The sequence below is a fragment of the Lasioglossum baleicum genome, chromosome 13, assembly GCF_051020765.1.
Source record: "Lasioglossum baleicum chromosome 13, iyLasBale1, whole genome shotgun sequence".
NCBI classification, from domain to species: domain Eukaryota; kingdom Metazoa; phylum Arthropoda; class Insecta; order Hymenoptera; family Halictidae; genus Lasioglossum; species Lasioglossum baleicum.
In genome coordinates, this window is record NC_134941.1 from 15805932 (window position 1) to 15820490 (window position 14559).

The 14559-nt window shown below is 38.7% G+C and overlaps 4 protein-coding genes across 5 annotated transcripts in view; 2 read left to right on the forward strand and 2 right to left on the reverse strand.

Moving 5' to 3' along the window:
- Arl4 (ADP ribosylation factor-like 4) overlaps window positions 1–383 on the reverse strand; it is a 67431-nt gene extending 67048 nt beyond the window's left edge. Inside the window, exon 1 of the mRNA XM_076436860.1 lies at window positions 241–383. The gene's annotated coding sequence lies outside the window, so the exon portion shown is untranslated. The remainder of the gene's footprint in view (window positions 1–240) is intronic.
- An 889-nt stretch (window positions 384–1272) lies between these two features.
- On the forward strand, window positions 1273–3449 carry LOC143215086 (28 kDa heat- and acid-stable phosphoprotein). The gene is made up of 5 exons (XM_076436862.1): window positions 1273–1487; window positions 1630–1727; window positions 2095–2205; window positions 2269–2399; window positions 2476–3449. Exons 1-5 carry the CDS (start codon window positions 1478–1480, stop codon window positions 2690–2692), a joined length of 567 nt encoding a protein of 188 aa, XP_076292977.1. The 5' UTR covers window positions 1273–1477; the 3' UTR covers window positions 2693–3449.
- Window positions 3450–4087: 638 nt separating this feature from the next.
- Frj (membrane bound O-acyltransferase domain containing farjavit) lies at window positions 4088–8063 on the forward strand. The gene is made up of 6 exons (XM_076436831.1): window positions 4088–4414; window positions 5129–5403; window positions 5665–5816; window positions 5890–6098; window positions 6182–6506; window positions 7390–8063. The coding sequence occupies exons 1-6, from the start codon at window positions 4203–4205 to the stop codon at window positions 7612–7614; spliced, it is 1398 nt and encodes a 465-aa protein (XP_076292946.1). The 5' UTR covers window positions 4088–4202; the 3' UTR covers window positions 7615–8063.
- Sc35 (SR family splicing factor SC35) lies at window positions 8050–13080 on the reverse strand. 2 transcript variants are annotated; one of them, XR_013010286.1, is made up of 5 exons: window positions 12684–13080; window positions 11649–11792; window positions 11065–11262; window positions 10859–10948; window positions 8050–9236 (listed from the first exon to the last, which is right to left on the reverse strand). XR_013010286.1 is itself a non-coding variant. In XM_076436863.1 (4 exons), exons 1-4 carry the CDS (start codon window positions 12863–12865, stop codon window positions 10942–10944), a joined length of 531 nt encoding a protein of 176 aa, XP_076292978.1. In that variant the 5' UTR covers window positions 12866–13024; the 3' UTR covers window positions 9701–10941. The 2 variants fall into 2 exon arrangements, 1 of the variants encoding a protein (XP_076292978.1); XM_076436863.1 differs by lacking the exon at window positions 8050–9236 and having other exon boundaries at window positions 9701–10948; window positions 12684–13024.
- Window positions 13081–14559: the final 1479 nt, after the last annotated feature.

Genomic DNA, 14559 nt, shown 5'->3' on the forward strand with positions numbered 1-14559 from the left:
CCTTTTGTGCACAGGGGCCAGGCTAAATCGTCCTGATTTGGTCTCAACGCTGAGCCAAGCATTGCGTTAGCCCGTAACGTGTCGGGCTGGGGCTCGGCTAGCTGGGTCCGGCGGTGGGCTCGGGCAGACTGTGCTGTCGGGGTATGTATAGATACGACAGAACTTGAAAAAAAGGAAAACTCATTGCGTTACGCAATAGAATTTACGGAATAATACGTTCGGAATAAAAAGTCCAAGTACCTGCCAATGTAAACAGCTGCGTGACGATGTTTGAATTTCACGTTTCCATCGGAAATTTCATGCTCTCGTGACTTGCAAATGACATTCAATTTTCCACGTGTCATAAATGCGAATACGGACAGCGAACAGCGGACAGGTCATGGATTGACGATCGACTCTGGAAAAACATGAAAACACTGAAATTGGTATACGCATACTCTCTGGTATACGAAATCTGCAGAAATTTTACAATATATGGTCGATCATTCGAAAATGGCTTTTGCGGAGTAGCAATTTATAAAAGTGTAATATACTCTTTTATCGTACGTGTACCAAAGAAATTTTGCTGAAATGAACGGAACCCGCGTAAATAGTTATCAAGCATGAACTACGCAGTACAAGATAAGAAAACACCTCGCAAAAAATAGAAACTCGTTGCGTAAACGCAGATATTTAGCGATAACGGTGTAAATCAGTGTAATAGATTGATTATGCAAACATTATAGATGTGAAATAAATTGGAAAAAAGAAATGCTTTTCTAATAAATTAGAGAGTTGAATGCGAGAAACGGGACGAGCGCAGGCTTCGGTTTGGCGCGCGGTTTTTCGTCGACATGTTATCGCAGTATTCATTGAAAGAAAAAGATAACGTTTGATACATCGGTATAAATAGTTGTTTATTATAGAAAGTAGATAAATATCGTACGAATTTATCTTCTCTGTCCTTGGAACATTACAGCATGATGATGCAAGCTTCTAACCCATAGACATATAGAGATAGACTGCGCGGCCTGAACGAAGCGCTGAAGTCCACAATGGCGGCGTGCGAGAGAGAGAGAGCATTAGCCGGGGTCCATAGCGCTCTCTTTCTAATTGATGTGTCGACACATCATATAGAAAGAGAGCGCTATGGACCCCGGCTAATGCTCTCTCTCTCACTCTTTGTACCGCGCGCCGCCATTGTGGGCTTCAACTCGCCCATAAGACGGCGCAGTCTATCTCTATATGTCTATGTTCTAACCATACTCACGACACGACTCCTCACACTCACGAATGTTTCGTGTGCAATGCTTTTATGCCGCTAGAGCTCGTGGTGGCTCGTGGTTGACGTTGAAATCAGCAGCAGCAGCAGCGCAGTGTTGATCAGTTGATCTGACATCAAACGAAATTGTCGTTTCGCATTGAGAAAGAGAGCTTTCTCACGAGAAATTTTCGTAGAATATCGCACAGGCTGCTATCGAACTTTCGCTACAAAAAAATGCCGCGCGGTAAGCGCATAAATTAATTACGCTTTTCGCCCGAGAAAAATGTCTTCTCGTCCCCACCACATTTTATTCCGATTCGGAAACGCAATTTCGTACGTTTTGACCTCGAGGAAAGGACCTTCGATCAAATGAAATCTTTTTCCAGGTAAATATGTCAGTCACAAGGGCCGTAATCGTCACTTTACCAGCCCGGAAGAATTGGAGGAGCAACGGCGCCAGGAGGAAAAAAAGCTCCAATGGAGAGTCAGTATTTTTAGGTTAACCGACAGCACAACGGCTTATAGATATTATTGTTAAGTACGTAAGGTCGAATTGTCCTTTGATGGTCGAGTCTGATTCCATGCACTACTGCACTCGCGCTGACATTTTGTTCGAAGAACGATATTCTACGAACGGTGCGGCGGGTTCTATTCGCAAGACAGAGCACGAAACTCTCTCTCAGAATTGTTAAAGAGTCGTAACCGAACAACGGGTAGAACTCTCAGAAATCCAATTCGTGGATTGTCCAGTCCCTTGATACTATCGCGTAAACATAATCTGAATAGGGAACTGGCGAATAATCATTATCCATCGTAGACTCGAGAAGTCACATAGGAATTTTCTGTTGCAGAAGAACAAAGGCGAAGAGAGCGAAGAAGAGGAAGAAGAACCGAAAGCTTCTCCGACCAGTGGCTCGGACAGTGAAAGCGAAAGCGATTCCGAATCGGAATCTAAAGGAGAGGTAATAACGTAGAAAGTTTGTAAAACTGACTACGATATCTAAATTGCAATTATTAATTTCCAGGGGAAGGCGAAGGGTGTAGAAAATTTAATTCAAGTTGAAAATCCAAATAGGGTACAAAAGAAAACAAAGAAATTATCCACGTTAAATCAAGCCTTAGACTCTGCGAAACCGGAGTTGTCTCGAAGAGAAAGGTATAACACCAGTAAAATGCGTACCAGTAAAATGCGTTTCTTAAATATTAACCGCGGTCAATGTTTCTCTGTTCAGGGAGCAATTAGAAAAACAAAAGGCTTTCGCGAATTACCAGAAACTACACGCGGCTGGTAAAACCGATGAAGCTCGTGCGGATCTAGCACGATTAGCCATAGTGAAACAACAACGAGAGGAGGCGGCCAAAAAACGAGAACTCGAGAAGAAGCAGAAGGAGCTCGCCCAGCAAAAGAAAACGGAACTGACGCAGAAAGCCCTCGGCAAAAAGTCCTAGAATTTTCGTAATCGTGTCAATTATACGAAACACTTTGCATCACTGCTACTATTTACATTAACATAACAAGCAGTTCAATCTCGACTTTCATATTGATACTATTCGACTAAATCTGCGCATTTTTTCAGCATGCGTTCGATCATGATATGTCCTTGTTTGTATAAACTCAACTCAACGATTTTAATAACTGAATTCACACTTGTAGTTTTCCGATCTATTCTCTCTCACCGAATCTGCTGTTTTTTTTTCCTTTTCGAATCATTATACAAAAGAACGTCGAAACAAAAAACTTTAATATAAATAAATCATACCACTGTAACCAATTTTAACCAATCAGCGTGTCTATCTTTTAAAACATCTATTTGTAACGTTTTATCCATTTATTTAAAGACAGAAGTGTAAATGATTAAACTCTCGAACTTTACAGAAAATAAAAGTGTTCTGCACCATTTGCAAAAAACAGAAGCCAAAAAAAGATCAATATTCTCGGATTCTTTAACCCTATGCTCTCCACGACATTTTTGCAATGTTATCCACACAAGATACATATTAGCAACTTGGTCGTATTCGACATTGACCTTGTTAATAGTGTATAATAGTTTATATATGTATGTAAGCAAATCACACATAATGATAAAGCCATGAAATTGTTCGCGGAATGCAGCATCGCTTTCAAAATACGCGACGTCAAGTTACATTCGATATATATTGTACTAGAACACGTTGGAACATTGCAACAAATATACAATGACTCGCATTATAATATTCGGACGCTACGATTTGAACTTCTCTGGGAAGCTAGAGCAATTAGTTTACTGCAGGATATGAAAAGGAATTGGTCGGAATTGTAGAGAAAATACTAAAAGTTGCATTTTCTAAAAAATACGTTCTGTATATAGATCTGTGTGAATTAAACATATACATATTCTGAAAATTTCGTCAAAATCTACAAACGTTTACGCTATTTGAAATGCTAGTTTACACGGCAGTCCTACAAAATACAATTTCAATATTATTCAAATAAAATACTATTTTCAAAAATTACTGCATCAAATAAAATATATTTTATTTTTAAAGTTGTACGCATACTTTTTCAAATAAATTGGATTATTTACTAATTTACTATTCCAAATATATTATTTTACCCAGCTCTGGAACATCGGCCATATAATTAAGACGAATTTAAATTGCTCATTGTTGTGTGATAGACCCGTAAAATCCACGAATTAACGAATTCGGTGAAACAACCAAACTCGTAACTGCTGTACGAACGAATTCTAATTGTCACAGGATAATATAACTGTATCTGTTCTGAAGGTACAAAGGTTTCTTCAGACTTCAGAGAGACTATAGCACTGCCGCGTATTGTAGTATACAGAGGATACAGAGCAGTAGAGCCAAGTAGAGCACAGAGTGGCACAGAGCGAAATGCAATACGGTGGGAGACAGTGTGGGAGACTACATATAAATGGGGTAGACGCAGTCGAGCTGCTGCAGTCAAGCCGACAAGATGTTTTGGTCGGATGTATTCTACGTGGCGATACTTGTGTGCTGTGTATTTATCGGAAAAGTTTATCAACAAATAGAAAATGTGCAGGCGAAACAATGGGCGTGCACGAGCATCGGCTTCCTTCTGGCTACGATAGTTTCTGGAAGTCATGTAATTCATCCTGTAATCAGTACCGTGATTAACACGATTATTATAACCAAGCTCACTCCAAAGTACGATATCACGATAATACTAAATATGCAAATCTATTAACTCAGTACAGCATTGCATTTCGGTTTCTACGTATTTACTTCGTACGATCGTATTCTCATTGTCTATCAGCAAACTGCCGCAGTATCGTATATTAAACTTGTAAATATATACCGATTTTTATGCGGTATATCCGCAGTGATCACACAGTGACATTATAATAAAATCTGCTCTATCCACACGATTGCAGTTGGTTTTTTGTTCACGATTTATAATAAACGAGATATTAATAACGACGATACACCGCTAGACCGAGAGATTTTCTCACAGCTTTATCGAGAGATATTCGATCTTAATGGATGCGGTGTACAGTGTACTACATGATCGGTGTAATTCAATACCAATCATCAATGTCGGTGTATATTATTAATAGTACTTGATTGCTCTAATATCAAAGTTCAAGAGGTTTCCCAATATACTTAGAGATTGATTAATTCATTCGATAGTTTGTGCGTGCGTGAGTGGTAATGAGTTGAAGAACATATAAATGCACAAATACATACCTACATACAAACATATACATATATACACGTACACAACCAAATGTACTTGTCATGACTTTGCATGCAATTTTGACCTGAATAATTATCAATATCTTTGAAACGCTTGATACATAATATTTATTTTTTCTTTTTTCTATTAAATCCCAATGTTACTTAGAAATTAATTTTTTACAGAAAATGTCATCTGGCAAGCTTCTTTTTTTCATTCTTCTACCTACTGTTTATATTCCGTTTAGGGGAATATATTGGTCTACCAGAATCTCCATCCCACACGAACCTTGTGCTCATGATATTAACGCTAAAATTATCTGGACTAGCCTTCGAGATCAATGCAGCTTCCAATCAGTCATCCGATGACGATCCGGAAGGAGTAAATTCTGAGGCAATGAAAAATATTGGATTTCTAGATGTGTTTCACTACGGCTTCAGCTACATGGGAGTCCTGACAGGTAAAAGTTTGATTTAACGCTTTATCTACCTGCAGGAAGCCTAGGACTTTTGATAATTCTGCGGTGACTTGTTAGTTTCCTATGAAAATTGCTGTCATCGTTGAAGGTTTCATTGAAAAGAGAGAGAGAGAGAGAGAGAGAGAGAGAGTCACTTTAGCCGTGAACCATAGATTTTAAAAAATTAATCACCTAATAATTAGTAATACGTTAATTCGATGAAATTTTTCTATCGTATTAAACATATACATATTTCTCTTTCAGGTCCTTACTACCGTTACAGAACATACTGGGACCATTTGCACAGGCCATTCTCTAAATACGTGGACCCCGAGCCACTCACATACTTCAAGCTCAAGCAAACCGGAATCTTCATTTTATTTTATCTTCTAATGAATGCAGTTTTCCCTACCAGAGTAATATCAGTTTTATTTGACCGATTTCGCGGAGAGAAATCGTTTATTTTTTAAAGTTTCTGTTCAATTTCAGTATGTCACTACAGACGCATTCGCGGAACAGTCTTTTCTTGCCAGATACTTTTACATGTATCCCACGTTTTTCAGTTTCAAATTAAGAATGTATATCGGTATGGCCTTGGCCGAATGTGCTTGCCAAATGGCTGGGCTTGGAGCATATCCTGTGGAGGCCAACCCTGTGATAGGCCTAGGACCTCGGGATTACAAGGCTATTCAGGCTATGTAAAAATCTCCCTCTCTCTCTCTCATCCTTTGGCGCCTCGAGCACAATCACAAGGACGACTGCTAAATCAATGAAATTCTAGGTCAAATGAACCTGAAACGAAATTGAAAAACCAAGAGTACAATTTCGATACTGTATATAATATGAACGTGAAGAAGCTGGAGACGTGTCATTCTACGAGGACCGCTATGAAGTCGTGGAATGCTTGCATCCAATACTGGATGGGCGTATATGTATATAAAAGGTTTCCGTACAAAAGTTTACGAACTCTGGCCACATTCACGCTTTCGGCTGCCTGGCACGGCTGGCAAGCCGGTTACTACTTCTGCATTTGCCAGATTCCTTTGTTCTTGATGAGCGAGGACATTGGCATGAAATTCTATCATCAGAGCAAGGAGGGTAGTTTGGTGGGTATCAAAGATCAAACAACTATACCGTTTGGTGCGCGAGAAATCCCAAAAATGTCTTCTCGATTCGTCCGAATTCGACATTTTCAAATTCTTGCACACACAATATAGTCCAGTATAGTTCTATTAGGTTGTTGTATGTATATGAATTTCCGATGTTAGAATGCAAATGTTGCGATGCATTTTAATCGAGAAATACTATTATAGCTGACACGTTCGTTGTAGGTCACTTTCAGGTACAAAGGTAGCGCGCGCGATCCTATCTTCAATTTTAATTTACACATATAAATTTTTGATTTCAACGTGAATCGGTGCGATTGTCGAGTGCTCTTTTTGTATGCGTGCAACAACAGCATATTGTCTGATAGCATTGTGTGATAATATTTGGTGAAAATGTGCTGACTAATCAACATATAGTATGTATACAGCTCCGGTCACTTTTGCAATTGGTGCAAGGAATTTTTATTTTGCATAAAGATCCGTAGTCTGCTAATCAACGCACTATTTGTTGATAGTAAAAAGAACTACAAAATAGAGATGACAATCTTGTAAAATGAAACATGCGAGTGACCAAGACATTCAATGTCTACCATAACGCAATCGAGAGACGTGTGATTCTTTGATCAATAAGAAATAGTTGCGGTTGTTTAACGTTACTGTTCAAAATCAGACATTCCATATGCGCAACGACCTAATAGTATCATCAACTACATATTAACTAACTACTATAACTATAACTGACTGCTACTTTTCCGAATAAGCTTCGAAATCTTCGACCTTCGAAGGAAAGTAACAGCCCTGGTGTATCAACTGAAAATAAGCTAATCTTGTTCGAAGGTAGAAACAACTTTGTGACTTGGATAAATTGATTTGATTGTTTTAGGAGAGGCGGGTATGGCAACTAATCTTGTGGTACGAGAAAACAACCTGCATGGCGTATTTAGGAGTACCATTCCTATTACTGGGGATGGAAGAGTCGATACAATATTACAAAAGCGTATATTTTGGCGGTCATATATTAGCGATAATATTGTACGTAGTATTCCGTTGTTTGAAACCGTATATTTTAAAACCGAAATCCATAGACAATAAGGACAAGGACAACTAGTCTGCCACGCTAGAACGAAATATTTAAAAAGATCTGCATGTACGTATCTTTCCAAATGATTCAGTCACAATCTTCTCTTTAAGGATATAGTAGGCTTATAGCAATAGAAATTCGTTTTTAAGTACCGAATTTTTACATTAAATTGTAGCAATATTTTTTATCGACGCTATGTTGATAAATACGATGGTTATGTTAGATTTAAGATCGTGTATGAATAACATATACTTTATCACTATGATTGAACTAGTCAGTCAGTACGATAATGAGAAAATATTATTCTGACTTAAAATACTTCCGTAGCTGTTATTCGAAAAAGAAAAGGACAAAAAAAAGAATGTGTAATGAAACGCGGAGTGTTCACGGATATATATATATATTAAAAGGGTTTCTATTCTTCCATTTGTAAAGATGAGCAAGTCAGAAATAATAAAAAAATTCCATTTGTTTAATAGTCTTTATTGATTTTACCCATCCACGAGTCTACTACAATATGCTTCACTCCTCTCTCTCTCTCCTCTAAGAAAAGAAATGTTTAAATCATCTGTATATTCCAACATCACTTTTTTACCATTAAAACATATACTTACTCCAGTGACGTACGTTGGCACCTGAAAAGACAAGCACAGGAAAAAAGCGAAAGGATTCCATCCCCCAACCCCCTTGAACTCTCCCCAAAATTATTTCGAATGTGGCGGCAAGTGTTTCAAGCGATGATCACAAATTTTAGATAAATACTTTTGTTTTTTTTTATAGACTCTACTCTACACACTTTCCCCGAGAAATCTTAAAGCAGTCCCGTCAATGAAACGTATATCAAAAAATTCAAACGACAAAGCAACATTGCAAAGGAAATATTGAATGCCGCGAGGGGGACGCATTTGCAAAATAAGGGCTTGTATTTCGAATTTGTATCCTCGAGGGGCGACGTTTTCAGTTTCCTGATCAAAGAATTGATTTTTCGAAGCGAAAACAAACTAGCGAAATGTATATAGTAATTGGCCTAGAAGCTCGAATAGAATATTTTATAAAAGAATTCGTTGGAAGCTAATTCTTTCATCGATTTACCAAAAATACCCCCTTGAGAGATACCAATAGTAGGATAGACCACAGAACTTACAAAATGGAACCTACACTGCTGGGACGAGAAAGTACGTTCTCTAATCAACACCAGAGCTGGAAGTGATCATCAAGAAACACGCGGAGTAACTGGCAAACGTAACACAGTTGAAATTGTGAGTCGTTGCTCGCGAGGTCTGGTGATGCTCACGTGCTACCTGCAAACCGGACGACGGCCGAGAAACCAGCAACCGCGGCGGCTTTGGTCGTCTACCCCTCTCCCTCTCGCTCTCTTTCTCTCTCTCTCTGCTTTATTTCTCAGCTTTCTCTCGAACCGTGTACCCTCTCTGCGATTTTCTGCACGCCGACCCCCCAGAGAGACAGCTTTCGCTCGCACACTTTCTCTCTTTTTCTCGCCCTGATCTCGACTCGCGCGAACCTGCTTTCACCAGACCACCAACCGCTCGCTACTGCAAACTGCTTACAGCCCTGCTACTCTCGGCTTACTGCTTACTCTCAGCTACCCCATCATCGGCTACACTCGCCACGCCACTCCTTTCCACCGCCTGTGGCACCATAAAATTACAACTTAGTTACAACGAATAAACGTCTTATATCCGTGTGTGAGGATTTTTTAAAATACTTTTCTTTTCTTTTCTTTTTGTCGGAAGAACATTGACTGAATCTGTTATACACGTAAATGAAACTCAATAATTTATGCAATCCCAAAGACTATTCTCAACTCGATGACGAGTCGGTGTTACTGGTCTTTCTTCTAAGGAAATTATCTTGAAATTTGTTCGATCAGTATCACAGGAGAGAGTTGCTCTCTGTATTTTTTTACAGTTTACACGTCGTGGGAGAACTTATAGAACTCGTTCTCAAGAGTCAAGTAATGTGGACTGACGTGTGAAAGCTTAGAGTTAAAAAGTAACACAAAGTGATTGAACGTGTTTTTCTAATGCTCTGCCTACAATTATACTTAGCTTTTTAATCACTGTCTAACGCTATGCGAATAGTTCCGTCTTCCGCATTTTATTACACTTTATTATAAATGGCAAACTTACATAAATAAACCTGTATACTATTACAGAAACGCAGAAACTTATCTCTAAAAAGTCGTGTGTGTACCAGAGAAATTTTAATATTTGCTTTCTTTCCGTTTGCTAGTGTTATATAAGGTCGATAAAGTTTTCTTTCGTTATAACGATCATGGAGAAAAACCAGAGGAACGATTGTTTCTTTTAGGGGTTCAGTTTAAAATTTGTACAGAAACTGGACTCAACCGACCACATACGTACTACATTACCTGCTAATTACCATTACACATCAACATCCCGATGTTGTTCCAGGGATACATATCTAAATCCACCTTGCTTGGTTCAAACAATTTCATAATGACGGGAAAACGATTTTTTTTCGCAATTGGACATATTTAATCGAAATTGATGCTTTCCCGCAGTTCATTGCTCATTACACGCCGGTACGGCTTAAAATAGTTGTATAACAAGATTCAAGAGAAGTGGAAGAAAACGAATAGACTTGTGTTATCTTACAACTCACTTACGCCGACAAAGTACTAGAAGTTGTGCACACTATGCTTCGATTGTAAAAATGACAAGAAACGTTGTACGGTCGGGCTAACACAACAATCTTTTTTTTCCTCCTTTTATTTTCTCTACAGGGTTGCGAAACTCAAAATTATTATGCCTGTTCTAATATTCAAAGATCAATCGCGAACATCAAATATATATATAATAGCTAATATAGTGCACATTATCTAAAACTCTTATCAAGGACACAATGAAAACTTGAATTCAATGATCAGAACACAAGCTGTTTCAATTGTCACGACATAGCTCTTAATCGTACATAGAAAAAAAGAAAATAATAGGAATACGCATATGTAGTACTTTTCTCTGAGCGAAATATAAGCACGTGACCAAGTTTGTCACTTCTAACGAAGTGAAAAGAGTTAATTACGAGAGAATAAGAGAGAAAAAAAACTTGCAAACGAGAATCTTCATGAGCTCCTTTAAACTCACAGTCTAGATACATTACATTAAAATTAGTATTTGGGTTCTCTTTCGAACCCAAAGGAGTGCGTCGTCATAATTAATATGTAAGTGATAGAAGAAATGTGAACGTGCGACAGTGTTGCTCTAGGTATTAGAGGGTAATAGAATACCTTTTCATTCTCAAGAAACGATTATTCTGCACTCGCGGCACGTGCATCTGTTCACAGTCGTACTCGCCTATGGTTCAATTACTTCAGTCCCTGTAGTAACAACAACAACAAAAAAGATACAAGTATTATCATAACAGATTCAGTTCATTTTCGTAGATATATATTTCTATTTATTCACATATAGTATATTTCAACAGAGTAGTTACCTTGATTTAGAACGACTGTCTTTTTGTCTGTCAGGAGACTTGCTCCTGGAACGAGACTTTCCACGTGAGCTCTTGCTATCGGAACGTGAACGACTTCGACTACGACTGTAGGACCGCCGTCGGTCTCTGTCACGGCTTCGGGACCTGCTACGTGACCTGGAACGGGAACGCCTACGGTCCCTGCTCCTGCTGCGGGATCTGGAAACAATTAAGCAATTTGTTCATCGAGGCTGACATTAAGTATTCCTGCTTAATATATGAGAATTCTACAAATTTACTAACAATGGAAAGGATTATGAAAAAATCAAAAAATATGATAAAAGCAATAAGAGTTTCATAATCGGACAGCGGATCTTTGCGCAAAAAGATTTCTAGCTGAACTGCGACCATTTTAAATAACACGTATTCATTTTGTCATGAATTTGGCATTAAATGTTATCAGAAGATTTAATCTATAATACTAGAAACTAGAAGATCGCACCAACATATGTACGGAGACCAATGATCCGGGAAGTCTACATTTTATTATCAGTTGTGCTCGATTAGCCGAGAAGTTATCAACGAGATATATCAAAGATAATTACCTTCCTCTTCGACGGCTGCCACGGCTGCGATGTGGGGAAGTTGGTCGTCCGTATCGTGCCATCTGAACCCTAAGTTCCCTGCCATCCAACAATCTTCCATCCATGGCGTCCAACGCATCTTCTGCATCTCGTTTATCATAGAATCTAAAAATTCACAGAAAAATAAGCACGACTGTCCCAACGAACTATATATACACACACAGGTATAGATATATAGGGTGTCCCGAAAATCGTGGTCCAACCGATCGGATGGTAATTATACATGTAAAAATAAATCGAAAAGAAAGGAATAACATTTTTTCAATGAATGCTGAGTATTTGAAAAAAAAAATTAGTTCGAATATCCGTCAGGTAGCTCTGTATTACCTGTAAGTAAGTTTCCGAGTATGAAACTTCTGTTTCTACCCGTATTTGCGTTATTAAACATCGATAATGTCGTAATTTGCTTCCGGTTATTATTGCGATCTTATCACCGTGATATCGATTACTAAATACTTTTTTTTCCTTTATTCTAGAAACAGAAGTTTCATACTTCGAAACTTACAGATAATACAATTATTCTTTTTTTTCGACTCATTCTTACATGTATTTAAATAGAATGTAAATAGAATTACCACCCGACTGGGGTTGGACCACGATTTTCGGGACACCCTGTGTGTGTGTGTGTGTGTGTGTGTGTGTGTATATATATATATATATATATATATATATATATATATATATATATATATATATATATATATATATACCTTGTATTTATGTATACATATAAATACATAAATACATATGTAACCGATAAGACGCAAAACGCCTGGCGGCACCGCAGCTTATATCTATCGTAAAGGCGTAGCGATGGTACAGTGGATTAAATGATGATAATGATGTACAGCTTTTTCCGGAAATAACTTCCAGCTAAGAAGTAGAACGTTAATGCAACGCGGTGGAACTTCTTAGTGCAAGTTACATCTTCGGGAAATGAAGCATGCTTTTAAGATGAATTAAACGATCGTTTTCAGGGAATGAGAGAAGATTTACCTGACAAACGCGAATCCACGGCTCTCCCGGGTGAAACGATCCCTGGGTATGTAAATGTCGCCGACCTCGCCACATCGTTCGAACACACGTCTCAAATCCTCCGGCGTCGTTCTATAGGTGAGATTGTCCACCTTCAGGGACACCATCCCGTCGATTCGAGGCGGCGGCCTGCCGTAACTCATTTCGGCAGGAGTTCTCGACTTATTCGACGAAATCGAATCAACACTCCAACCGGGAGAATTATTTCTCCGATTAAGTGGCACACGTCCACAGACGTCAAAGACAAGATGGCGAATAACGGAAGAACGAAACGTACGCGCAGCACGGTGGGAAATGACGCGGAACAAAACTCTCCACTGCGCGACTCAAAATCCACGTCCTCGCCTGTACATTTTCCACATTTCCACAATTTCCCAAACGAGTTATACCGTTTCACTCGCTCGAGCAATAACGATTATTCGAACGAAGAATTATTGATTAATTTTGGTTCATTTATTTCGGCCCCGGAAAAAGTTGAACGTTGGCGTTCATTTTTTCGATGCAAGAAAGTCCGTGGTACATATTTATACATATATACGATATAGAAACTGACGAGATCGTTTCAACGAGGCTTTTAAATATTTATATTGTTATTCAGGCGGTATTTATTTGTATAGGAAAGTACGATTTTATATCTCGTTGGTGTTGTGCTGGTTTTTTTTGACTCGCGTAGTACGCTTCTGGTGCATTTGAATTTGAATTCAAGGCACGAAACCGCACAGAAAATGAATCTGTTTAAACTCGAGGAGACGATTTCATGAATTGCAATTCCTCTGAAAAACTCGTCCTATTGCTATAATGATCCTTTTCATAAAAATTGGTACAAATACTAAAACACTATTCGCTGGAATCAAGCTATTCTTCGAAGCTTTCCGTTTCCTAACAAATCTTTCTATAAAAGATCAAATTTACACAGTGTATACTCGCCGCGTTAAAATGGTAGTGAAACACAGATCGCCAACACGAGTCGATTAACGCATTACTTTTGTTTTTATTAAAGTTTTCAATGAAGCTGCATCTGTGGTATCACAACAATGCCCTTTTGCAATAAGATGCTCCCCAAGAAAAAAAACACATAATCTGTCAACATCGCTTAAAAAGATCGCACGTGCTCACAGCTTTAATCGTTTCTTTCTTCTCTGTTCGACGCGTTGTACAAAAAGAAAAACGGTTCGGAGAGAAATGAAGGGCGAACGCGATTGTTGTACATTTTGGTCCTTTGCCCGCCGATCGCCTGTGTCTGTCGCGTCGACATAGATTTTTCTGGATCATTGTCGCGGTTTATCCGAGACAAAGTTCGTGAACATTATGTGTTTCTCTTTTCGAGAGAAGAGATGGGAACAGCATATAATCGAGAAACGATGACGTACTCGTCCCGGATATTCTCGCGGACAAGAAAGAAACAAAGGCAAACGACAAACACAGCGTCCGCAGTCCGCTCGAACATATAAGTATTGACTTAAGCGGTAGGCGTAGAAAAGGAAAGAGGCGTCGAGTGATCGCGAATCTCTCTCTTTTTTTTTCTCATTTTGTTCACAATTCTTATATTTGTTTTTACCAAGCACTCGTCTTCTTCTCGAAACGGGGCACGGGGAAAGATAGTTATCTCGAAACGGAAATGGACAGAGAAAAAACAGTTGATTCTATAATTTATCCGTGACCGAGAAAAGTCGCGTGGGTTTTATCCGATCGATCAAACAATCGTCCAAAGTTATCGCGCTCATGATTATTCGACGAGCTTCGATGGCTATAGTAGAATGCGGAGCCTCATGCAATTATGAATTATCATCGAGTCGAATTCGTTGATCGAAATATATGTCAAGGAGAAGATTGAAAT